Genomic DNA, 25,527 nt, shown 5'->3' with positions numbered 1-25,527 from the left:
GTTAAAAAAAAAAACAAACAACAACAACAAAATAAAATGAGATTCTCCTTTCTAAATAAAATGTTCAAAATTGCCTAAACTTACATATTATATAGAACTCAAAAGGGTTCCCTGCTACACAGGAAATAATTGTTATGATGGGTAACAATAAAACCCTGGCTCCAAGCCAGCAACACTGCACAGGTTCCAGGCCAGTCCCCTCCTACAATGACCAGCCTGAGACCCAGAATGAGTGAGGCTGTAGAGTATGTTGGCTGAGAACCTGCTCCCTTTGCAGCCTTTTGCCGTTTAGGCCATGCCGTGTCAAACCACTGGTCCTCAAAATGTGGTTGCAGATCAATAGCATCAGTGCCACCTGGGAACCTTTGGACATGCAAATTTTGGGGCCCCACCCCAGACTCTGGAATCAGGTCCCTGGGACAGGCCTGGGGGCCGGTTAACAAGCCCTCCAGCTGATTCTGATGCACTCTAAGGTTTGGGAGGCTCTGCTCTAAGGCGAGGTCTCAGCTCCAACGACTGCCCGGTGTCCACTGACACGAGGACGACCTGAGATGACAACGTGCCAGGGGCATGTGCGTGTGGGATGGTTCTGAGGAAACGAGATCTTGCTCTGTGTTTCTGAGCTCAAGGCAGGGAGGGTTTGCACTGATCCATTTCCATGCATATGCAAACCATTAATGCCAAGAAGTTTATTACTAAGGAAACAAAGTTAGACAGCTCAAGCCTTTTGTTTCTGCTATTCTTAATCCTCCTTTTCCCGGGCCTTTGGCACAAGCTGCTCATGCACAAAAGGAACATTGGTTCCCTTAAACTAGGATTTCTCAACCATGATACTACTTACGTTTTGTATCAGATAATTCCTTTTTTGTGTGTAGGGGGGCTGGCCTGTCCACAGTAGGAGGCTTTTAGCAGTATCTCTGGCCTCTACCCACTAGATGCCAATAGCATTCCCCACCCAGCTGTAACAACCAAAAATGTCTCCAGGCATTGCCAGATGGTCCCAGGGTGTCAAAAGGGCCTCTGATGAGAAACGCAGACTTAAACTAAAGCACTTCCTCCAAAGCAGTAACAAAGGAGGAACTGGACGGTATGCAGAGTATCATCTAGCTGACAAACTGGAATGGACTCCCAGCGGCCCCAGGGTGACTCACGTTGTAGGACCGGCCATGCCTCTGTCGCCACTGAACCAGCACTATCTGGGCGATGACCAGAGCACAGAGGAAGATCAAGATCATTTCCACATGCATGGACTCGTGGCCCCGGTGCATCCTGTACATCCTCTCCTGCTGAAGGCTGGAACCGGCAAATGAGGTTATCTGAAAAAGTCCTCAGACCTTGTACATACAGCAAAAAATATCAAGCTGGGCTCCCAGGAGGCAACAGGGAGTTACAAATGTAGGCATTGTTAAGCTCCGACTACAAAGTGTTCATGTGCTTTTCTTGGCTCCCCTCTCCCCCAAGGCTTGCAAAGAGGCAGATGAGAAGAGTCTGGTTCAATCTGCAAAACCAGTTTCTCTCAGCCCTTGGCTTTCCTGTGTGGTTTTGGCTTCAGCCTTTGTCTTTTCAGCCTAAGTGGTGGGGACAAAGAGAACTAACTGGCCAGGGAAGACCTGGGTTCCAGTCCAGGACTGCCACTTAATCAATGTATAATTTTAGAGAAGTCACTTAACTTTTTTGAGCCTTAGGTCCTCATCTGCAAATTTAAGATAACCATCTCTCCATATCTCATGGAGTTGTACAACTGTAAAGCACATATGTTCTTTTAAGTTACCTATATGAGAAATAATAATTATTTTTACACTGAGTCATATGAAAGGGTAATTTTTGAAAGTCAAAACAGCAGAATATCAGTTATTTCAAGTAATAGCCAGTATTTTCAAGTAAAAGGACATTGTGGATTTTTGCCTAGGTTATAGTATCCTTGGGGCTCTGGAAGACTCCTGAGCAGTAAGTTTAGACCTAGTATAGATTTTTTCATCATGGGAAGAAAGAAGAGGTCTAAGTAGTATCTATCACATGTATGAACATTCAGATGACAGCTGAATGCTTCAGTTTATAGTTGGACTCTAAGTTTTGCACACTGGTTAGAGAAAATGACTAAAATAATGTGTCATCTGTTTTAACTTCCTATAGCAGAAGTGGCCTTGAAAAAAGCTTAGAGCAATGTTTCTCAACCTTTGCTGTAAGTTAGAAATTACTGGGGGAGCTTTTTAAAAAATCCCCATGCCCTACCCATAACTCAGATCAAGTAAGTGACAATCTTTGGGGATGAGACTCATGGATCAGTAATTTTTACAGCTCCCTTTGTGATTCTAAGGTGTAGCCAAGGTTGAGAACCACTGGCCTTAGGAGAAGAGAGAGAGGCACAGGGTCAAGATTATGGAAAAAGGGAAAAATTCATGAATGCTGCCCATTAATTATTTTCTAAATATTAAAATTGTCTTCATCCCTGGTGAAAAATCTTCAGTCACAAAGTCTCTGAAAGGTAAATTTCTACTTATGCTTGGTTACAGTATGCAGTTAACTACTGTACCAATCAGAAAACGCTGCAGGGTAGTGTCCGATGCCATAAAGCCCCTTGGTGGTTATGCAGCTTGAGTCCTGCACCTTTTCCAGAATTTCCACAGCTGTGCTAGTCAGCAGAGCAGTGCCGAGTGGCTGAGAAAAGGGCCCCATTCTAATCCCCCGGGTGCCCCCTGCTGGACAAGGTGTGGAAATGAGCTCACGAAGCATAGTGAATATTCCCACGGCAGTGAATTCAGCTTCTCTGACATGGAATCTTAGAACATTCATCCCAGAAAGTACCCTGCATTTTTCAAAGAAGCTGAAGTCTAGTCCAGAGTGAATTTATCATCAGACTAAAATAGGACTTGCGTATATGTAAAACAAAATAGGCTTTATAATAACATTTATGTATATATAATAAAAACATAGCTCAAATTGGTTAACCTATACAGCAATGTTTTGAAAAAAGTATAAAATGGTATACATATGTAATAAACATTTCCTATTTTGAGTAGAAATACATTCATAATTGTTTCATGTAATGAAAAGAAAGAGGAACTTTTTATTTTTATTTCATTTCATGTGGTGCCTACAGGACCCAACAACCCCACAGCAGATAAGGACACAGGGAAACAGCAGGTAAGGAAAACCAAATGTACTGTGTGCCTAAAATAAATATTGACTTTATACTGCCATATTTCAAAGGAGATATAAATCCAGCTTTGTGGGATTGCACGGAGCATGCTGTAGAAAACAGATGAAAATCCACATGGTTTTGGTCTGGTCTATTGCATCTATGTGCACACAATCCCACATGCCCTAACCCATCTTCTCTATATGGGTCAGTTTACAAATAAAGTAATGATTTAATTCAAATTCTCAGACTCTTAAAGGCGGAAATCTTATTTCTGATACAACAACTATAAAAGATAGTAATCACTTACTTCCACTCGTCATCTGCAGAAAGCTTTGTATGGGGTATCTGAAAAACATAAAAAGGACCCTTATCAAAATATCCTGATTTTCTTAGCTTGTTATTTTAAAGCATTATATGGCAAACTCAAACCATGAAAAACAGTGATGTTCTCTAAGACTGGAACAACTTAGGATGCAAGTCCTAATAAAATATTTGCTTACAAAACTATATAAATAAAACAACTAGTAATCAGGTCACTATTAATAACTAAATATTTGGTTCTGGTTCTTAGATGATGTTTAGTTTCTGGTCATTAGTTTTGGCAATTCAGTCTTTCCATTTTTTCTGAAGATTTATTTTATTTATTTTCTCCCACCCCCTTGTTGTTTGCACTTGCTGTGTCTGTTCATCTTCCTTGTTTCTTTAGGAGGCACTGGGAATGGAACCCAGGACCTCTGATGTGGGAGTCACCTGAGCCACCTCTGTTCCCTGCTTTTGTTGTGTCTCTCATTATGTTTTTCTTCTTGTGGCTCTTATTGCACCTGCCCGTTGCACCAGCTCACTGCCTTCTTTAGGAGGCACCAGGAACTGAACCAGGGGCCTCCCATGTGGTAGGTGGGAACTCAATCACTTGAGCCACATCTGCTTCTCCAATTCAGTCTTCTGTGAAAAGTAGCTTCCTAAAATGAAAGGAGTGTCACCCTGGCTGCTGGGATATGAGGTGTGGCTCCCAGTACCCCTTAAAAAGGGTCTGTTTTGCTGGTGTCTTAAATAATGCCAATGAGCAAAGAGCATCCCCAAATTCAAGGGCCAGAGAAAGAGCTAACTACAGGTGCTGCTTGCTTGGGGTGTTCTCCTGCCCTCTTGTTAAGGAGGATTTATTATAGAGGGCTTAGTTTAAGGCTTGGACCCAGGGAAGGGAGTAATCTAGCTGTGTGGCTTTGGAAGAGCACAGAGCAGATCCCCAGCATAGTGCTTCTTGGGCAACCTACAGAGTCTGTCGATGTGCCACCTTCTGTTGATTGCTGCTAATCCACCAACTACATTTGGTCATTTGAAATCTTCAATGCCAATCATTGGAAAGAGAGAATCTTTTAACTTTCACAGAGAGCATAAATAGCTTAATTCCTAGTCCAGTAATGTTAAAAGATACTATTTGGAAGCTAAATCCCCAATGAGAGCAAAGAAGTGATGTCAAATAAAACATTTGTTACATAAACCTGATATTAACCAGATTTCCCCCCTGTGTTTTCTTCAAATGGTGTAAGCAGTTCTGACAGATAGAAAGAAACATACACCATACTGTAGTTCAGCCTGGGAGTTCTTTGATTCAAGGTAAACAGGCTCCGTAATAAAATCTATGCTTCTGTCAGAGGCTTAAGGGATTCCTTGACGAGAGAACAAGGCTCCACAACATCGCTAAATAGAGGATTGTGCAGTATTTGCAAAATGCCAGGGCTTGCTGGACAAAGTTAGGAAAGAAGAAGTGGATGGAGCAGCAGGTGACAGCAGCTGTGTCTCCAGGGCTCACTGCCCCCAGGTGATCCCTGATAGTCAAATGGAGGTCACAGCAGCTGGGTTCAAATGCTGATTTCTGGGAGCAAAGCCTAAGTGGCTACCCTCAGGCATGGTACCTGAGTCCCCTCCTTTGCTTCACAGGTCCTTCTCTTCTGCTTTGGGGGAGAAAACTTTGCATGGGTTTGGAACCCCAAGCCATGCCACTGCCCAGCATTGCCCAGCACCAACCAGCAGCAATAAGGAGCTGACTGGTGATTCGGGTGACCTTGGGCACATCACTGGTTTTGTCTTGGTTTCCTTACTAGAAAGTGGAACTTGATATATTAGCTGCTATTTTCTATTTCACTGGAATATTGTGTAGAAATAACACACTATATGAGAGTTTTGTAGAAAGGTGCTTAATCCAAAGGCCAATTATCTTAATAAAGCTTAAAACTTACAGGACTTTCTGGGTCCTTTTCTATTTGCTGTTTGAGATCTTCAGGCTCACTGTGCTTCCTGTTAAAATCAGCTTAAAATAGGGAACTAGGGGTTTTGTTATGCCGAAATAAAAGTTTTATTTACTAGTATTATAGCCCTGGTATAATTTCTTCAGCCAGCCAACAGATTCTAAAACATTTTTAAGGAAATATTTTAAGTTATTTTACTGAATACCAGAAAAAGGAGATGGAAATTGTGTTAAAAGCGGAAAGATTTGTTAAATACAAATAAGAACTTCCTTAGATCAAGGGATATTGAAATAATACCTCATATTTCCTAGGAAAAAAAGTGAATTACAGCAATGATGATGAGGATACTCTTAGAAACATCTCTTTTCTAGAAATAGTTGCCAATGGTTTAACATTTTTTCCCAGAGTGAAGTCTGTCATTTGGCGATCTTTTCTGAGGTATTAGTTTGCAAGTCTATTCAAGACCATCAGAGGACTTATTCTGGAAACTGAAATGCATTAAAGTTCATCTGGAAGGATAAACATGCAAGGACAGGAGAATTCAGAAGGGTATGACTAGGACTTAGCTTACCAGACACTGAAATCTATGATAAAGCTACAGAAATTAAAAGGAAGCATTACTGGCCCAGGTACAGAAAGATCAAAGAGTGAAAAGAAGACAGAATTCAGGTACCGACCCATGCACATATACAGGAATCATTTTAAATCACTGAGGGAAAACTGGATTGTTCAAGAAACGGTGTTGGGACCACAGGCTAGGCATTCGGAAAAAAGTAAAGCTGGATCAAAATCTAATTCCTTGCTTCGAACTAAATTTCAGATGGAGCAAATATTTAAATGTAAAAAACAAAATCTTAAAAGTGCTAGAATATGGGTAAACATTTTAATAATCTTGCAGTGGAAAAGGCATTTCTAAGTATAATATGGAGCCCAGAAGTTGTAAAGTTAAAAAAAAAAAGATTGTAAGGACATAAAAATACAATACATTATAATCATCTACATTTGAAAAGCATAAGAAACAGGAAAAATAAAAAGTATGTAAGAGGCAAAAACGAATAACCTTAATGGAAAAAGAGCTTTTTACCATTTAATTAAAAAGAGACAAACGTTCCAAAAGGACAAAATACATGACCAAGAAACTCACAAAAAAAGAAATATAAATGACCAATAAATTTAGACAAAGGCGTTCAAGCTCACTAGTAACAGCTGGGTTAAAAGAAAAAAAAGGGCAAGCAAAAACAAGGTCTTCCAGTTAAAATGGTGAACCAAAGACATGCATTTAGTGCCTCTCTTTCGCCAAACCCCAATAGAATGTCAGCAAAAGGACAAAAAAAAAAAAAACCAGACAAACTTCCACGTACAAGAAGGCGAGAGGAGTCAATGGACACCGAAAAGTGGCCAGACTGACGGAAAGGCATTCCGCAGAGCAGCGGAAGCTGGAGCGACACCTGCAGGCGGGCGGGGGAAAAGCAGGCTGATCTTGCTACGAAGCCTTTGGAAAGTTGCGGCCCTGAGGAGCATTTCTGGAAATGCGGATGCAACCAGCGTTGAAAGAAGGTTGACCTGAAAGTCTATTTAAGACTTCCCGTCCACACCCTGCAGAAAGCGAATCCCGACCGGCAGGTGGTGCTCAGAGGCTGGCTGCCCGGAAGGGCCTCTGAACAGAGAGACCCAGCTCCCAGCTCCGTCTTGCTTTGGAAGGCTCTGTGTAGCTCAGATGCCGAAACGCAAAAGCTGTTTTTGGTCTTTTCTGTTAAGAAAATGTTTTAAAAGGCTGGCATCTGATCAAGTGAACAGCAATTGACTGGAAAGGGATAATGGAACCTGACACGCCCAAGCGGGGTGGGGGGTGAGGGTGGAGGATAGGTTTTGCTTTGGAACATCACCTAGAATTTTTTTTCCTTTAAAAAAAAAATTTAGCCGCTCTTAATCTAGGCAGTCCAGGATCCCCAAATAACTGTGCTTCCCTCTCCCTTTGGCTGCCATGGGGTAATGTGGAAGGAACTAAGCAAGCACTGAGTCTGAAAGGTGAGGTGTGGGGTGGAGAACCAGTCTGACAGGGCTAGGGGAGGATGTTAGCCTTCCTCCCTGATTTAGGCAGTGGATTGAAGTGTCCCCTAAAAAGATATGTCCAAGTCCTAAACCCCAGAACCTGTGAAGTGACCTTATTAAGAAACAGGATTTTGTAATGTAACTAAGTTAAGGATCCTAGGATGAGATCATACTGGGTTGAAGGAGGGCCCCAAGTCCACTGACTGGTGTCTTAAGAGAAAGGAGAGGGAGCTGGGGTGACACAGAGACGCCCAGGCATAGAGGAGAAGCAGAAGGGAAGGCATGCGGAAACAGAGATTGGAGTTATGTGGCCACAAGCCAAGGAACGCCTGGATCCAGATGAAGCTGGAAGAAGCAAGGACAAATTCTCCCCAAGAATCTTCAGAGGCAGCAAGGCCCTGTCAACATTTTGATTTTGAATTCACAGTTCTGAGTGCAGAACTGTGAGAGAATAAATTTTTGTTGTTATAAGTCACCCAGTTTGTAGTATTTGTTATGGTAGTCCTGGGAAACTAAGATAGACACGTTCAAACTTCCATCCTCTCGGTCCCAGCAGTGGTATCCAGGGCCACCACTCAGACCTGCAAGTGGCAAGGCAGGCCTGGAAAGTAGGGTACCTACAGCTCAAACAGGTTTGAGGATCAAGGAGGGTCAAAATACTAGCAAACTGAATCCAATCCAGCATTTTAAAATAATTACACACCATGATCAAGTGGGAGTTATCTCTGGTATATAAGGCAGACAAGGTGGCAAAGAGCACTCAAATGGGAAAGAACAATCTCTTCAACAAATGGTGCTGGGAAAACTGGATGTCCATTTGCAAAAAAAAAAAAAAAAAAAAAGGAGAACCCCTACCTCACATTATACACAAAGGTCAACTCAAAATGGATCAAAGACCTTAGTATAAGAGCTAGAACTATCAAACTCCTAGAAGAAAACACAGAGAAGCATCTTCAAGACCTTGTGTTAAGCCATGGTTTTAGACTTTATACCTAAGGCATGAGCAACAAAAGGAAAAATAAATGGTATCTCATCAAAATAAAGAACTTTTGTTCCTCAAAGGACTTTACCATGAAAGTAAAAAGACAGCCTACACAATGGAAGAAATATTTGGAAACCGCATGCCTGATAAAAGATTAATATCTGGTATACATAAAGAAACACTCCAACTTAACAAAAAGACAAGGAACCCAATTTAAAAATGGACAAAAGACTTGAATAGACATCTCTCCAAAGAATATATACAAATGGCCAGAAAGCACAGGAAAATCATTAGCCATCAGGGAAATGCAAATCAATGCCAAAATGAGATACCATTTCACACCCATTAGAATGGTTATTATTTAAAAAAGAGAAAATAACAAGTGTTAGAAAGGATGTAGAGAAACAGGAACACTACTCACTGCTGGTGGTGGCTGTATAAAATGGTACAGCCACTGTTGAAGACAATTTGGTGCTTCTTCAGAAAGCTAAGTATAGAACTAAGTATAGAATTACCATATGATCTGGCAATCCCACTAGTAGGTATTTACCCAAAAGAACTGAAAGCTGATGTTCACAGCAGCATTATTCACAACTGCCAAAAGCTGGACGCAACCCACGTGTATGTTAGCCAATGAATGGATAAACAAACTGTGGTGTATGCATACAATGGAATATTATTCAGGCATAAAAATGAATGGTGCCCTGAAACTTGTGTCAGCATGGATGAACCTAGAAGACGTAATGTTGAGTGAAATAATGAAGACACAAAAGGAAAATTATTGTATGATATCGCTGATTTGAAACAATAAGAAAAAGCAAGTTCACAGAGTTAGAATCTAGAATATAGGTTACCAGGGGACGGGGTAGGGATAGGGAATGGGAAGTTAAGGCTTAAAATGTACAGAGTTCCTATTTGGAATGATGGGAATATTTTTTGCAATGGATGGTAGTGATGGTAGTACAACACTGAGCACACAATTAACAGTACTAAAATACATATCTGAATATAATTAAAAGGGGAGATGTTAGATTATATATATGGTAACAAAAAATTTTTTTTAAATCCATCGAACTACACTATACAATGGACGCTAGGTTAAACCATGACTTTAATTAATAGTACAATTATAAAAATGTGCTATCATCAATTGTAACAAATATTTGACACCAAAGCAAGGTGTTGGCAGTGGGGTGGTATATGGGAATCCTGTATTTTATGGGTGATTAAAAAAGGTCATTTTTGCTCTGCCCTCTCCTTGCTCTGTCTCCTTGTCTGGTTGGTGGGCAATTCCTTTTTTTCCTTTCCCTGCACCATCATTTGTAGGTACCTCTGCTCATTCTTTTAGCTAGCAGAATCTTACCTTTGAGCTCCTGATTATTCTATGTGCCTCCTACTTATTTCACTTGGAATTCCCTCACACACATGAACTCAATCTGCCCCAAAATTATGAACACATAAATTTTCCCCAAACCTCTTCCTTTTCAGTTTACCCCCTCTCACTCAATAGCACCATACTCTGTCTATCCAACTGCTCAAAGCAGAAACCTGGGGTGCCATTCTTGACTCTGACCCCCTCTTCGACCACTACCCTCCTGTGGTGTCTACCTCTAAATACCTCACAAACTTGTCCACTTCTTCCCATCCCTTATGGCCTCTATGCTGCCCATTTTTTTCATTCACTCAACAAAGCACTTACCTGGTCATAAATAGGACTAGTCATAAACATGACCACCTCCTGTGCCCTAGAGACGAGGTCAGGAGCTGGGAGTGATGGACGATAAGCAAGTCAACAAAATAACTACTGAATGTGGCAAATTCTATGGCGAAAACAAACAGAATGTATGATGGAGAATAGCAGGTAGGAGAGGGGTGCTCAGGGAATCCACTCTGAGACCCAAGGATAATGGAGGCAGCTTGTAGGATGTTCCCCTCCTCCCTGGGGAGACTTGCCTTCTTCTCTCCTCCAAGCAGTAAGGGTGAGCCTATTAAAGACAGCCCGTTCCCTGGATTGAAATCCAAGTGGCTGTCCTTGCCCCTTTCCATGGCTCACCGGGCCCTGCGTGCCTTTTCAGCCTCATCTCTCTCCACTGCCCTGGCACCTCCTCTGCTCCAGCCTCTGGATGATTTTCCTCCACCCCCAGCCTCTGTTTGTAATGCTTGTCCTTCCCTCTTGGATTGTGTCATTTCTGCTCATCCTTGGACCCTCCTTCTTCCAGGAAGCCTTCTGGTTTAGGCCTCTCCCAGGGGCACCCATTGCCCACAGGGCATGATCAGGCTGCACCAGCAAAGATGGTTTATTTACTTGCGTGAGTCCAAGGAGGGCAGAGCTGGGCCTCTGTCCACCACTGATACCCCGTGCCTGGCACACTCCATCAATATATTTGAAGAATGCCCCTCTGTAGCACTGGCCCTATCACTTCTCATCAGAACTGCAGCAACTACCTCCCAAGTGATTTCCCTACTGTCAGTTCTGAGATCCCCACCTCATGAAAATTCATCCGTTGGGTAAATCTTGTGACACCAGTGGCACAATCAGAACACTGAACTCAGAAACTAGTAAGGCTCCTGGGACATGTGTGAGCAGGAGGTGAGGATGCCAGGCTTAGAGTGCTGTACTCAGTGTTGTGGAATTCATACCACAGGACAAAGCCGTTCTCCTATGCGTGGAGGGGAAGAGCTGTTTTGTCCTGTTCCAAGGGAGAAAGCAGCTCTGGGGAAAGGCGGGTCCTCTCAGGAGAAGTCAGAGGATTGAAGGCAGGCCTCAGACAAGGAGAAGAGTAAACTCCCGACCCACATTCTCTGTCTCTTGCACTCCAATCCCGAGTCTCAAAAGTACATAAGCATGGAAGTACACAGCACACCTCAGGGGGTGTAGCAGGGGAGCGGAAGGATGAAGAAGAGGGAGATGATGTGTGCCTCAGGGGGGCAGGCTGGAGCTGGGCAGACTGGGCTCACATTATGAGGTTGTGTGCTTCTATTCAGTTATTCACTCGTTTATTCATTCAATAAATATGTATCGAGGCCCAGCCCAGACTGTTCTAGGTGATGGAAATACAGCAGCTAACAAAGCTGACCTCATGCCTGCTCTCCTGGAGTTCCCATGGTCTTGGAGGTTCTCAGACAAACAGACATGCTTCAGCTGACGATAGGGTGATGGGCGATGAAGGAAAAGAAAATACAGTGAGGTTTAGAGTGATGGGGTGCTGTGATATAAAAGGTGGTCAGTAAATGTCTATAGACTGGGCAGTAATGGTATCGATTTTTCTTTCATCATCCCCAGATCTTGTAAAGTCTGATTTGAACCAGGACATCTTATATTTTCCTGGGCCCAGGAATCACCTCACCAAGGGTCTTACTAAAATGCAGACTCTGATTGCATGGGTCTGGGGTGGGAGTTGAGATTGTGCATTTCTAACAAGTTCCCAGGGGATGCCTTGGCTGCAGCCCCCTGGACCAACTGCCCTTGCCACAGGAGACTGACGCAAAAGCTATGAGCGCCCCTGGGGCAGACTGCACAGAGTGGCCTCCTGAGGGCGGTGGGCAGAGGCGGTGGTGCTGGCCTTAAGTGAGAGCAAGCAGCAGCAGCAAAACTGACACCGCTAGGTCCTCTGCCCTTCCTGGGGTGCAGATTTCTCATCTGTAAGCCCCTTTGGATGATCTGGGTTTGAAATCAGCAAGGAACCCCTGGAGCTGCCTTACAATCTAACCATTTCAGAGATAAAATTTTACACACATATTTGGCACACAGGCCTGTGCAGCCCACTCTGCTCTGGAATTTCACTACAAGTCTGCATGAATCCAGGTTTCTACCAGATTTATAGTGGATATCCCTCTCTTTCTATCTTGCCCCGTGGCCCCCATCCTCTCAATTTTTCACCTCCAAGTGTTCCCTCCATCTTGAATTCTCTTTCCCCCGCATCATACATGATGTGTGACTCTACCCCTTCTCCAAAGCCCAGCTCACATGCCACGCCCTCCACGAGGCCTTTCCCCTGACCTCTATCAGAACAATCCCTTTGCTTCTTAGAAATCCTACAAGTCTTTACCAGAACCTATTTTTGGAACTCCGCTTCTATTAGTTATTTTCGTCCTTCTTTATCTTTTCATGGAGGATATGAGCTCCCCAAGAGGCCTGCCTCTATGGTATCCCGCCACAATGGGTAGCTCCTGACCAGGGGATGGCCTAAGAATTGTCCTATGAATGAAAAATAAAGTAACTCCTTTTGAGGTGTTAAAAACAGAGCGGTAAACGGGAATCTTGCATTTTATGCACAACTGTTCTGCAAACCCAGAACTGTTCCAATTTAAAACAAAACAAAAAGTTACTTGGTTTGGTTTGAAATCACCACCCGTGGGAGGAAGGAGGCTTTAAGTCAGTGCTTCTTAAAGCTTGGGCATCAGCATCTCCCGGGAACTTGCTAGGAAATAATCAGGCCCTATCTCAGAATTACGGAATCAGAAACCCCGGGACACGTCCAGCAACCTGCGTATTAACCAGCGTTCAGGTGATTCTGATGCACGTTCAAGTTCGAGAACCAGAGCAGTTTCAGCTCCAGGCCTCACGTGCAATCCTCCTCCCTTAGCTGCCCTCCTCCAGTACCCGCGGCCTGGACTCTGGGCCCTAGGAAGGGGGAGGAGAGGAAGCAAGGATGGAGGGCAGGGAAGGGGGATGAGGCGGCGAAGGCTTATCCTGGAAGAGGGAGAAAGGAAGGAGAGGAGGTTAAGGGAAAAGGATGGAGAGGGGTTGGCAAAGAGCCGGGCCTGGCTCTCTCAGGTTAGGGTGGAGCTCGTCTGAAAGCGTCTTTTGAAAGGGCACCGACCCCCACCCCCAGGTCCCCCACCCCGCTCCAGGACCGGCTCAGGCGGGGTGCGGGCGGAGGCCTCGGAGGCCTCTCCGTGCGGCCCCCCAAGAGGGTGAGACTCAGGCCGCGGCCTGGGGTCCCCGGGCCCGCGCCTCCCGCGTACCTGCTCATGCTGGGGCGGGGCTTCCAGCACCGGGGCCGCCTTGCGCGCCGCCGCACCCGCCACCATATCCCGCCGCCCGCCGCCCGCCGCCGCCTCCTCCGCGGGGCGCCTCGCCTGGCCGGAGCCCTCACCCGCGTGCGGTCCCGGGCGGGCTGGGTTTCGAGGAGTCGGCGGGAGGCCCCGCCCCAGGCTGCGCGGTGGCGGGAGCCGCGGGGCGCCAGCCCCTTCGCCTTCTCCTGGCTTTCCGTGTCCTTCAGCGCTAGGGAGGTCATGATCACCATGGGCCCTCTTCGCTCTCTTTGGGTCTCAGGTCCCTTAATATATAATAAAGCCATTTCAGCCCGCGGTGATCTCAAAGAAAATGGACTGCGCTCTGGCCTGGGCGTTGGAGGAGCCATAGGTTTTATTACCAGGTGACAAGGCTTGAGGAGGGATCACAGGAGGCAGGGGAAGCGGGAAGTGGAGATTGAGAGAGGGAGAAAGAGAGAGAGTGGCTTCCGCTGAGCCCTCTCCCTCAAAAGTATTTGTTAGAGGACAGGAGTGCAAATGATTGTCCAAATGCTGACCGTTTAAATTCTGGCTCAACCTCTGTTGCATCCCTATTCAGTATTCTTTTCTTTTAACCTAAGGCCCCTTCTTCCCACATTATCTGCTGTTTTTGTTTGTTTGTTTTTTCATATTGTAGGACAGTATTTTACTTTGCTAAAAGCTGCTGGGAGAAATATACCAGAAATGGGTTGATTTTTATAATGGGACTTTTATTAGGTTAAACACTTGCAGTTCTGAGGCTGTGAAAATGTCCAGATCAAGGCATGATCAGAGCTACTGTCTCACTTAAGGTCGGCTGCTGGCGAGCCTGGACTCCTGCCACATGGCAAGGCAATGCCTGTCGGGTTCTCTGCCGTCTCCTCCAGGCTTGCTTTCTACCAGAGCTCAGTTGTGGGCAAACAGATATATGGCTCGGCTCTCTGCTCGACTTTTGGCCTGACTTTTTCAGCCTCTCTGGATCATCTGCAATGGGTTTACAGGCACAGGAATGGGTTTGCTTTAAGGACATGTTTTCCTGGGGTCCATGAATGAAACCAGCACAGATGGCTTGTTGACTTCCTGGTGAAGTCAAACTTAACTCTTCCACAGATGACAAAGGAGAGAAACTCCGGGGAGAGAATGTAGACACCTTTTACAGCTCAAGAACAGTTCCTATCCCTGGGAAATCACACACTGCTTCCTTTTCCAGCCCTCTACTTTCAGAGGACACACCCCTCCCCTGTGACACTTGGGCCTGTGCCTGAACTCATGGCTGAGAACAAGCTAGAACATTTAGACAAGCCTTTGGAAATACTTGAATACTAATTGAGGAAAGTCAACAAATGGGGAACACAGAATTACAGAATCTAGCTGTAGCAGTTTGATATTATTGATGAATTCCAAAAAGAAATGTTGGATTATGTTATAAACTGGTCTTTTCCTCTGGGTGTATGAGATTATATTGATTACTTAATCAAGTAACCCTCTTGTGTCAGTGGGGCATTGAGTACCCTCCCCTTGGTGGGTGGGAACTCACAGATAAAATACATGGCAAAGGACAGAGTTGAGGGTTTTTGATGTTGGAGTTTTGATGTCAGAGTTTGATGCCTTAAGCTGGAATACTGGGAAGAGAGGAACCCGGGAAGTCTGAACCCTCACAGACATTGGCAGCCATCTTGCTCCAACACATGAAAATAGACTTTGGTGAGAGAAATAACTTATGCTTTACAGCCTGGTATCTGTAAGCTCCTACCCCAAATAAATACCCTTTATAAAAAGCCAACCAATTTCTGGTATTTTGCATCAGCACCCCTTTGACTGACTGATACATTAGCTAACAAAATACGACTCAATCAGTTCTTATTTGTGATGGCACCTATTTTCCAGCAAGAGGCCACAGTGGAGATGAACTGACCAACAAGCCTAGAGGGGAGCAGGGACTCACAGAGAAAACAACATGGCAGAAGAGTTAGTTGGAGTTTTGAACTGGAGCCCAAGAAGTACACACACAGGAGAAGAACACAGAGGAATAGAGACAGCTCCACAGATACGGCAGACGCCCCAGGAAGAGAGACAAGCTATTTGCCTGATAGTCTATAGCTGACCTTGTGGAGAGAAGCAAGCCTGAGCCCAGAGAGAATCGAGTCTGGGGAGAGAGACAAAGCCTAGAGAGCCTGATGGCCTACAGCTGATATTAGAAGAAGCTGGGAGCCTTAAGAGGAAGAGGGAGGCTGGAAGCCAGCAGCCATTTTGCTCCAACATGTGGCAACAGACTTTGTTGAGGGAAGTAATTTATGTTTTATGGCCTGGTCTGGTAACTGTAAGCTTCTACCCCAAATAAATACCCTTATAAAAGCCAACAGATTTCTGGTATTTTGCATCAGGATCCCTTTGGCTGACTAATACAGGCAGAAAGGGAGAAACATCCATGTACAATTTATCTGGTTTATGCCTCCATTTTCCAGTCTTAATGTGCATCAAAATCACTTACAGGGCTTGTTAAAACTCAGATTGCTGGGCCACACCCCCAGAGGTTCTGATGCAGTGTGCCTGGTAGACCTGAGAACTTACCTTTTTTTAATTTTGTTTTTTACAAACATTTTATATCCTCCCCCTCCCCCCAAGCAAAAGGTTCACTGTCCACCCCCACCCTCATCCCCTGGTCACCTCCAATCTACTCTGTCTCTGTGAAATTGCTATTTCTAAATGTGTCATATAAGTGACATAATATTTGTCCTTATGTATATATGCACCATATTTTGTTTTTGCATTTACTTGTTGATAGACACTTGAAGTTGTTTCCACCTTTTGACTAGTGCGAATAACACTGCTATGAACACTTGTGTACAAGTAGCTGTTTGAAATCCTCTTTTCAGTTTCATTGGGTATTTACCTAGGAGTGGAATTCCTGGATCTTAGGGTAATTCTATATTTAATTTTGTGAAGAACTGCCATATTGCTTCCCATAGTAGCTGCAGCAACAATGCATGAACATTCCCACCAACAATGCCCCAGGGTTCCAATTTCTGTGCATCCTCTCCAACATTTATTTTGTTTTTTTTTAAGTAATAGCCAACCTGGTGGGTATGAACTTACATCTCCTTGTTGTTTTGAGTTGCATTCCTCTATCCCCTAATGGCAATGTAGAACATCTTTTCATATGTTTATTGGTCACTTGTATATCCTTTTTGGAAAAGAAAAATGTCCAGATCCTTTGCTTGTTTCTTTGTCCGCTTCTGTGGTCGTCAGCGGCACGGGAAGTGTGGGCGGCGCCATTCCTGGGCAGGCTGCTCTTTCTTTTCACGCTGGGCGGCTTTCCTCACGGGCGCACTCCTTGCGCATGGGGCTCCCCCACGCGGGGGACACCCTTGCGTGGCACAGCACTCCTTGCGCGCATCAGCACTGCGCAAGGCCAGCTCCACACGGGTCAAGGAGGCCCAGGGTTTGAACCGCGGACCGGACCTCCCATATGGTAGACGGACGCCCTAACCACTGGGCCAAAGTCCGTTTCCCCCTTTGCTCATTTTTAAACTGGGTTGTTGGTCCTTTTGTTGTTGTGTTGTAAAAATTCTTTTTATGGAGCAGATGTGGCTCAAGAGGTTGAGCTCCTGCTTCCCACATGGGAGGTCCTGAGTTTGGTTCCCAGTGCTGCCCAAGGAAAACGGAAACAAAAACAAGCAAAAACAAATGCAAAAACTCATTCAGGGGAGCCGATGTGGCTCGGTGGCTGTGTTGGCTTTCCACATATGAGTCCTGGGTTCATTCCCTGGCCCCCAGTACCTCAAAAAAAAAAAAGAAAGAAAAAGAAAAAAAAGTTCTTTATATACTCTGGATATTAACCCCTTAATCAGAAGTATGGTTCACAACAATTTTCTCCCATTCTCTGGTTTGTCTTTTCACTTGCTAGACAGTGCTTTTCATGCACAACATTTTGTTGTTTTTTAAAAATTTGATGAGTCCAATTTATCTATTTTTTGTTGCTAGTGATTTTGGTGTCATATCTAAGGATCCACTCCAAATCCCAGATCATGAAGATTTGCCCCAATGATGTCTTCTAAGAGTTTATGTTTTAGCTGTCATTTAGGTCACTGATCCATTTTGAGTTAATTTTTGTAGATAGTGTAAGGTAGGGGTCTAAATTCATTCTTTTCATTTAGCTATCTAGTTTTCTCAGCACATTTGTTAAAGAGACTGTTCTTTCCCCACTGCAGGTACTGGGCACCTTGTTGAAAATCAGTTGCCCATAGGGTTTATTCTGGACTTTCAATGCTATTATGTTTGTCTATCCTTATGCCAGGAACAAAATGTTTTGTACAGTCAGTACATTTTAATGCAGTCAGTACATTTTAAAAGTGAGAAGTATTTGTCCTGCAACTTTGTCATTCCTTTTCAAAATTGTTTTGGCTCTTTGGGGCCCTTTGTAGCTCTATATCAGGGGTTCTTAACCTTTTTTGTTCCACAGACCCCTTTGCCAGTTAGGTAAAAACCATGGACCCCTTACTAAGTCCACACTATACTGTGTATTATTTAATCAATATATCGCACCTCTACCAGCATGTCTCCCCAAGAATAATGTTTTTGTTTTTGTTTTAATTTCAATTCAAGCTCATGGACTCCTTGTTAAGAACCCTTGCTCTATGTGAATATAAGGATCAGCATTTCCTTGTCTGCAAAAAAACAGGCTGGTGGAATTTTGTAGTGACTGTGTAAATCTGTAGCTCTCTTTGGGTAGTATTGACATCTAAACAATATTGTCTTTTAATCCTTGAACATGGGGTGCCTTACCATTTATTTGTCTTTTAAAATTTCTTTCAGCAATTTTTTTTTAATAGTTTTCAGTGTCCAAGTCTTTCACTTCCTTGACTAAATTTACTGCTAGTTATTTTATTCTTTCAGATGCTATTATAAATGGAATTATTTTCTTAATTTCCACTTCACATTGTTCATTGGAGGTGTATAAAGATACAATTGATTTTGTGTGTTCTTGTACTCTGCCACTTTGCTGAATTCATTTATTAGCGCTGGTAATTTTATTGTGGATTCCTTTGGATTTTCTATCTTGTTGGTTACAGAGATAATCATACTTCTTTCTTTCCAATTTGGATATGGTCTTCCTTCCGTCCTTTCTCCCTCCCTCCCTCCCTTCCTTATAATTCCTTCCTCCCTCCCTCCCTCCCTCCCTCCCTCCCTCCCTCCCTCTCTCCCTTCCTTCCTTCCTTCCTTCCTTCCTTCCTTCCTTCCTTCCTTCCTTCCTTCCTTCCTTCCTTCCTTCCTTCCTTCCTTCCTTCCTTCCTTCCTTCCTTCCTTCCATCCTTCCTTCCTTCCTTCCTCCTCCCTCCCTTTCTTCTGTCCCTTTATCATGTTGAGAAAGTTCTCTTCTATTCCGGGTTTTCTGAGTGTTGTTGTTTTTTCTTAATCAAGAAAGGGAACTGTAATTTGTAAAATGCCTTTTCTGCATCCATTAACATATTCGTTTGTTTTTTCCCTCCTTCATTCTATTATGTGGTATAATACATTGATTCATTTCATAGGTTGAAACCCTCTTGCATTCCTGGGATAAATCCACCTGGTCATGGTATATAATCTTTTTAAATGTTGTTGGATTTGTTTGCCAGTATTTTGCTAAAGATTTTTGCCTCTATATTCAAAAGGGAAATTGGGCTGTAATTTACTTTTCCCATGATGTCTTTATTGGATTTTGTTATTAGGATAATGATAGCTTAACAGAATGAATTAGAAAGTGTTCCTTCCTCTTGAATTCTTTGGAAGAATTTGAGAAGGATTACTGTAAAATTTTCTTTAAATTTTTGGTAGAATTTACCAGTGAAGCCATCTTGTCCTGGACTGTTCTTTGGTGAAAAGTTTTTGATTATTGATTCCATCTCTGTATTTGTAGGCCTGTTGAGGTTTTCTGTTTCTTCTTGAGTCAGTTTAAGTAATTTGCATCTTTCTAAGAATTTTTCTATTTTATCTAGATTACCTAATTTGTTGGTATGCAATTGTTAGCAGTATTATCTTATAGTCCTTTCTACTTCTGTAAGTTCAGTAGTGTTTACACCATTTCATGTCTGATTTATTTGCCTTTGCTTGTTTCTTTGTCAGTCTAACTAAAGGTTTATCAATTTTATTGATTTTTTCAAAGAATCAACTTTTAGTTTTGTTGATTTTTCTCACTTGTTTTTCTATTCTCTAGTTTATTAATCTCTACTCTAATCTTAATTATTTCCATCCTCCTGATAACTTTGGGTTAACATTGTTCTTCTTTTTCTAGTTTTTAAAAATATATGAAGTTAGATTGTTGTTTTGAGATTGTTCTTTTTAACATAGGTGTTCATAGCCATTAATTTCCCTCTGAGCACCCATAAGTATTGATATGTTGTGTTTTCATTTTCATTTGTTTCTAAGTATTTTCTAGTTTCTCTTGTAATTTCTTCTTTTCTTTTTTTAAATATATTTTTTATTTATTTTTAAAAGATACTTAGTTTAAATAAAATGTTACATAAGAAAATATAAAGGATTGCCATATGCCCCACTCCCCACACCTTCCATTTTTCCCCACATTAACAAAACCATGCTCTATGGCATTAAAATGTGGCTGAGCTGCTAGTAGAAATTTTTTCCCTACGGACATTTTACTTAGCACTCAGAATCTCCTTTACCTTTAGCACATCCATGGCAAGACCATTTACCTTCCTGCTTATCCTACTTTAACTCAGGTCATAATCACTCTTAGGCACAAAGGTTTTAGTTTTCTCTCAAAATCAAGTTTTAAATATTTGACATTATTGCTACAGCAAGCAGATTTTGTTGAAAAATGTGTTGAATACGTTTCACTCTGTTAGTACAAATTCATATTCTTTCCTTAAGAAAAGTTAGACAATTTTGGTTTTAAAATTGATTTTCATCAGAGAGTAGCAGTAATACACTGTACATCTTTAAGTGCAAACTGCTAAGTCCAAAGCAGTCAGATATCTGGTGGCATTCTACTATAACAGGCCTCACTCACAGGCTCTGGAATGTGGAGTGCTGATATCTCTTTGGCACAGCATATGCAGCCACTCATGACTTTTTTGGTAATTTCTTCTTTAACCCATTAGTTGTTTAAGAGTGTGCTGTTTAATTTCCAAATACTTGTAAAGTTTCCAGTTTTCCTTCTGTAATTGATTTCTAGCTTCATTCTACTGAGGTCAGAGAAGTTACTCTGTATGGTTTAAATATTTTTTAATGTATTGAGATAGTCTTGTGCACGAATGTAAGGTATACCCTGGAGAATGATCCATGTGCACTTGAGAAGAATGTGTATTCTGCTATTGTTAGGTGGAAATGTTCTATGTATGTCTCTTAGATCTAATTGGTTTATGATGTTGTTCAAGTCCTTTATTTCCTTGTTGATTATCTGTCTAGATATTCTATGCACTAATAAAAAGTGGTGTATTGAAATCTCCAGCTATTATGGTAGAAATATCTATTTCTGCATTCAGTTCTGTCAGTGTTTGCTTCTTACATTTGGGGCCCTGTTGTTAGATGCATGTATGTTTATAGTTTTTATATCCTTTTGTTGCTTTAATTCTTTTATCAATATATAATATCCTTTTTCTCATGTAACAGTTTTTAATTAAAGTCTATTTTGTCTGACATTAGTATACCCACATAAGCTCTCTTTTGGTTATTTGCATAAGGTATTTTTTCTGTCCTTTCATTTTCAATCTGTTTATGCCTTTGGATCTAAGATGAGCATCTTATAAACAACATATAGTTGGATCAGCCTTCTTTATCCATTCTGCTAATCGCTTCCTTTTTATTTGGTAGTTTAATCCATTTACATTTAAGAAATTACTAATAAGGCAAGACTTACAACTGACATTTTGCTGATGGTTTTTTATATTTCCAAATGAACTCACTATCTTTGTCACCAAAAACATTCTTTTCTTTCAATACTCTCATGACAATCCCATGAGGTAGATGTTGTTTTTATCTCCCTTTTACATGTGAGAACACTGGATTACAGAGGGATTCAGAAGTTCATTGAATTACAAAGCTAGTAGGTGGTGCAGTGGGAATTTGTCCCTCCTTTTTAACAAGTTTCCAGGTACTGCTGTTGCTGCTGTCCACATATTAGGATCATCTTGTAGTATGTTTAGGATGTTGGAAGGAAGGTTCTAGGTAGTGGGGACAGGGTATGAAAGACACAGAGGCTGGAGAAAGACTTGTGATTGGATAAACTGAAATAAAAATAATAGCTGACACTTACATCATGCTTACTATGTGCCAGACACCATTTCAAGTGCTTTACTCATTCAATCCACATAACAACCCCATAAAGTAGGTAGTTATTTTCTCCTATCAATGAAAACACTAAAGCCCACAGAGATTCAGAAGTTCATCTAGATATGAAGGTAGTAGGTAGTGCAGAGAGAATTGGAACCCAGAGAAACTGACTCCATCATCTGGACTGTTAAACCATTCAAGAAAGTGGCAGTGTGGAAGTGGATTTGGCTCAACGCATAGCGTGTCCACCTACCACATAGGAGGTCCGGGGTTCAAACCCAGGGTCTCCTGACCCATGTGGTGAGCTGGCCCACCCTCAGTGCTGATGCGTGCAAGGAGTGCCGTGCCACACGGGGGTGTCCCCCGCGTAGTGTAGCGCCATGCACAAGGAGTACAACCTGTAAGGAGAGCCACCCAGAGCAAAAAAAGTGCAGCCTGCCTAGGAGTGGTGCCACACACATGGAGAGCTGACACAGCAAAATGATGTAACAAAAAGAGACACAGATTCCTGATGCCAAGGACAAGAATACAAGCAGATACAGAAGAACTCACAGCAAATGGACACAGAGAGCAGACAACTGGGAGGGGGGGCAGGGAAGGGGAGAGAAACAAATCTTTTAAAAAAAAAAAGAAAGTGGCTACAGAGGTCACGGGGCTAAGCCATGCAGGTCTATATAAATCATAATAGTGAGTTTGGACTGAATCCGTAGGAGAATGGGAAGCTGTTACAGAATTTTAAGCAAGCAAATGACATTACCAGTCTTGCATTTTGGGAGCAAGGGTAGTGAGAGGGGCCATGACTATGACTCAAGACAAAGGGACCAGCCAGAAAGTTATTGCTGTAATTCCAGCCAAAGATGACATTGGCTTTGTGGTGTTTGTAAGTGTGTGTAAAGATGGGGTGAGAGGGATGTGTAGATGAGCTCAAGAGAGTTAGATGATAGAAACTGTAATACTTAACTGATCCTTAAATATAGTACCCAGGTATGTGGCTTGAGTAGCTTGACATTTGGGCAGATAGCTCCACCATCCCTGAGAATGGGAATGTTGAATAGGCAGCAGATTTCTGGGGAGAGAGACAGGGAATTCATTTGGACACATTCCTTCACTACCTAGCTTATGGCCTGCAGAGGCTACTTCAGCCCAGGTATGTCCTCACATTCATCTGGATTCTTCCAAGCCAGGGAGGGGGGAGGGGATGGGCAGGGAAGAGAAGTCAAGAAGGAAGGAGAACTTCCCTTTTCTATAATTCTGGCCCATCATATATGTTCCAACTTCCTGATTTGAGGCTCTCTTCCCTGGTTGATACAAGAAATGTCCACATAGTTCACCAGAGTCACATGTAAGCACAAAAGCAGTCACTTTCCCTATGGCTTCAGTTCAACATTCATATCAGCATAAACTATGAAAGGTCTATTTACCACTCACCAGTAGTGAAGAATTTGCTCAAATCTATCTTTTTTTTTGCATTGTTTTTATTAAAAATTTTTTTCCTTCTTATTTTCTTTTAAATGTTACATTCAAAAAATATGAGAACCCCATGTACCCCTACCCCACCCACCCCACCCTTTCTACATCAACAACCTCTTCCATCATTGCGGCACATCCACTGCACCTGGCGAATACATTCTGGAGCACCGCTGCACCACATGGGCAGTGGTCCACATTGTAGTCCACATTCTTCCCCAGTCCACCCAGTGGGCCATGAGAGGACACACAACATCCAGCATCCATCCCTGCAGTACCATCTAGGACAACTCCAAATCCTGAAAATGCCCCCACACCATATCTCTTCTTCCACCTCCCTACCATCAGCAGCCACCGTGACCACCCTCTCCACATCAATGCCACAATTTCTTCCCCTACTAATCACAATAGTTCCCCAGCAGAACACAAGTAAGTCCACTCGAATCCATACTCTAATCCTCCATCCTGTGGACCCTGGGATGGTTATGTCCAGTCCCCCTCTACATCAAGAGGGGGCTTAGATTCCACAGGGATGATGGATGCAATTCTCCTGCTTGCAGCTGTAGTCACTCTTGGCTCCCTGGTGTGGTGATTGACCCTCCTCACTTCCCTGTCAGCAGGCCAGGGTAAGTCCAAGAAACCGGAGGGTAGGAGCTGCAAGTCTGCTGAGGCCCAGGGCCTGGCCGTCACATGGACAGTTCAGAGATTCAGGTCTCCTGAGTATACATCAACCCAAACACCAAACACAGGTCCAGTAAAAGTAACAGAAGAGGCATGTTTAAAGTGGTCATATCTGAGTCCAACTCCATCATATCAGGAACACAAACTTCAAAGTAGGACCAAATGACATGGCCCTGAACTCCAGAGCCATCTGCCATGACCATAGAACCTGTGGGTCTCTGCAGCCTTCAGGAGAACTAGCACATGGGCTTCCATCTACCTTGACTATCTCTGGTACCCTGCTGAGGCGTGCACAAGCATCACCCCTCTGGTGATCTCCCAACTCTTTTTTGGAGACTCATAGCCATATAAACTCACTTATCCTTTCCATTTCCCCCTTTTATCCAAAGTCAAAAAGCAGTTTTTAACACCTGATATTACATGTAGGCAGAGATATTCTGGCAGTCTAAGCTGACCCCTTTATTCAAGGTTTTTTTCTAGTTACATCTAGTAATCCCTCGGCACTGGGGAGGCTCATCCCTGGGAGTCATGTCCCATGCTGGGGGGAAGGCAATGCATCCACATGTTGAGTTTGGCTTAGAGAGTTGCCACATTTGAGCAACATGGAGGCTCTCAGGAGGTAACTCTTAGGCACCCTGCAGCTCTAGGCCTAGTTCATATTTCAGGCACAAGGCTCATAATCAGAGCCATCAGTATCAAGGGCTCATTGTTGGACCATCCATCTTTGTTGGTTTTGCCATTGCACTTGGGATATTGTTGCTGTTCCATTGGGGAATGTGATAGAGCTCCCCTGGCCAGGAACTCAGCACTCTCTCATCTGTCATTTCCAACTGAAACCACTATGAAAATATCCAAACCTTCCTATGTACCCTGTATACATGCCCTGGAGAACTCCCTCCCAACCATGTGCCCCCCACCAATAACACCCCACACAAGTGCTCCTCCCCTGCCATAGTTGAACCTCTCTGTAGTCCAAAACTTCTTCAAAAAGTATATTGCCAGTTTCCATTAATATAATATATAATTAATGAAATATAGTGATGGGTTTAAAGGTTAGATATAGAATACATAGTAATTTTTAAAAAAATAAATAAAGGAAAAATAAATTGGGGTATCAAAAAAATGAAAAAATGAAAAAACTTTATTTTTGATTTTGCCTTTCATCACTGCTATAGGTGTTGCCTTGTAAGTACAGTGGCAAGGCAATTTCTTTCATTTCTTCATCAGTGTCTACCTCCTCTTTTTTTTTCTAATTATTAAGTTTGTCTTCACATAAATTTTAGATCACAGTAATTCACATATACAATATATGGTACTCCCACATATCCAACCTCAAACCCTTTGTTCCTTCCCCAACAATGATGTTTTTACATGTTCATATTACATTTGCTGCAGCTAATGTACAGATATTGAAACAATAACTTTCAAACATGGTTCCATTTGGGTTTACATTATGGTTTATATTTTAGACTACATAATTTTCTAAATTTTTAGTTATCTTATGTTTTACATTATGGTTTGCATTTTAGCCTACAGACTTTTATACATTTTTGGTGTAATTTAACATGTCCTATATCCATCATTGCATGATCTTGTGGAACACTTCCATTGCCCCACAGTTACACTGATTCCATCTATTCAATACCTCTTTCCCCCTCCCCTCAGGGCCCACCAAGGCAATCAATCTTCATTAC

At 42.7% G+C, this 25,527-nt stretch overlaps 1 protein-coding gene across 2 annotated transcripts in view; it reads right to left on the bottom strand.

The window, feature by feature from the left end:
- RNF175 (ring finger protein 175) overlaps nt 1-13,469 on the bottom strand; it is a 67,161-nt gene extending 53,692 nt beyond the window's left edge. The window contains exons 1-3 of one of the 2 annotated variants that reach the window (XM_058280281.1): nt 13,391-13,469; nt 3,450-3,487; nt 1,152-1,293 (exon numbers count right to left, since the gene is read on the bottom strand). In XM_058280281.1, coding sequence (XP_058136264.1) covers nt 1,152-1,293; nt 3,450-3,487; nt 13,391-13,456 — 246 coding nt within the window. In that variant the 5' untranslated portion in view covers nt 13,457-13,469. The remainder of the gene's footprint in view (nt 1-1,151; nt 1,294-3,449; nt 3,488-13,390) is intronic. The other variant, XM_004471451.4, reaches the window with a different exon arrangement.
- Between the last annotated feature and the right edge of the window lie 12,058 nt (nt 13,470-25,527).

This window comes from Dasypus novemcinctus, chromosome 1 (assembly GCF_030445035.2).
Source record: "Dasypus novemcinctus isolate mDasNov1 chromosome 1, mDasNov1.1.hap2, whole genome shotgun sequence".
Classification (NCBI taxonomy): domain Eukaryota; kingdom Metazoa; phylum Chordata; class Mammalia; order Cingulata; family Dasypodidae; genus Dasypus; species Dasypus novemcinctus.
Note: the sequence above shows the minus strand (reverse complement) of the source record. Positions and strands in the feature narration are given on the sequence as shown.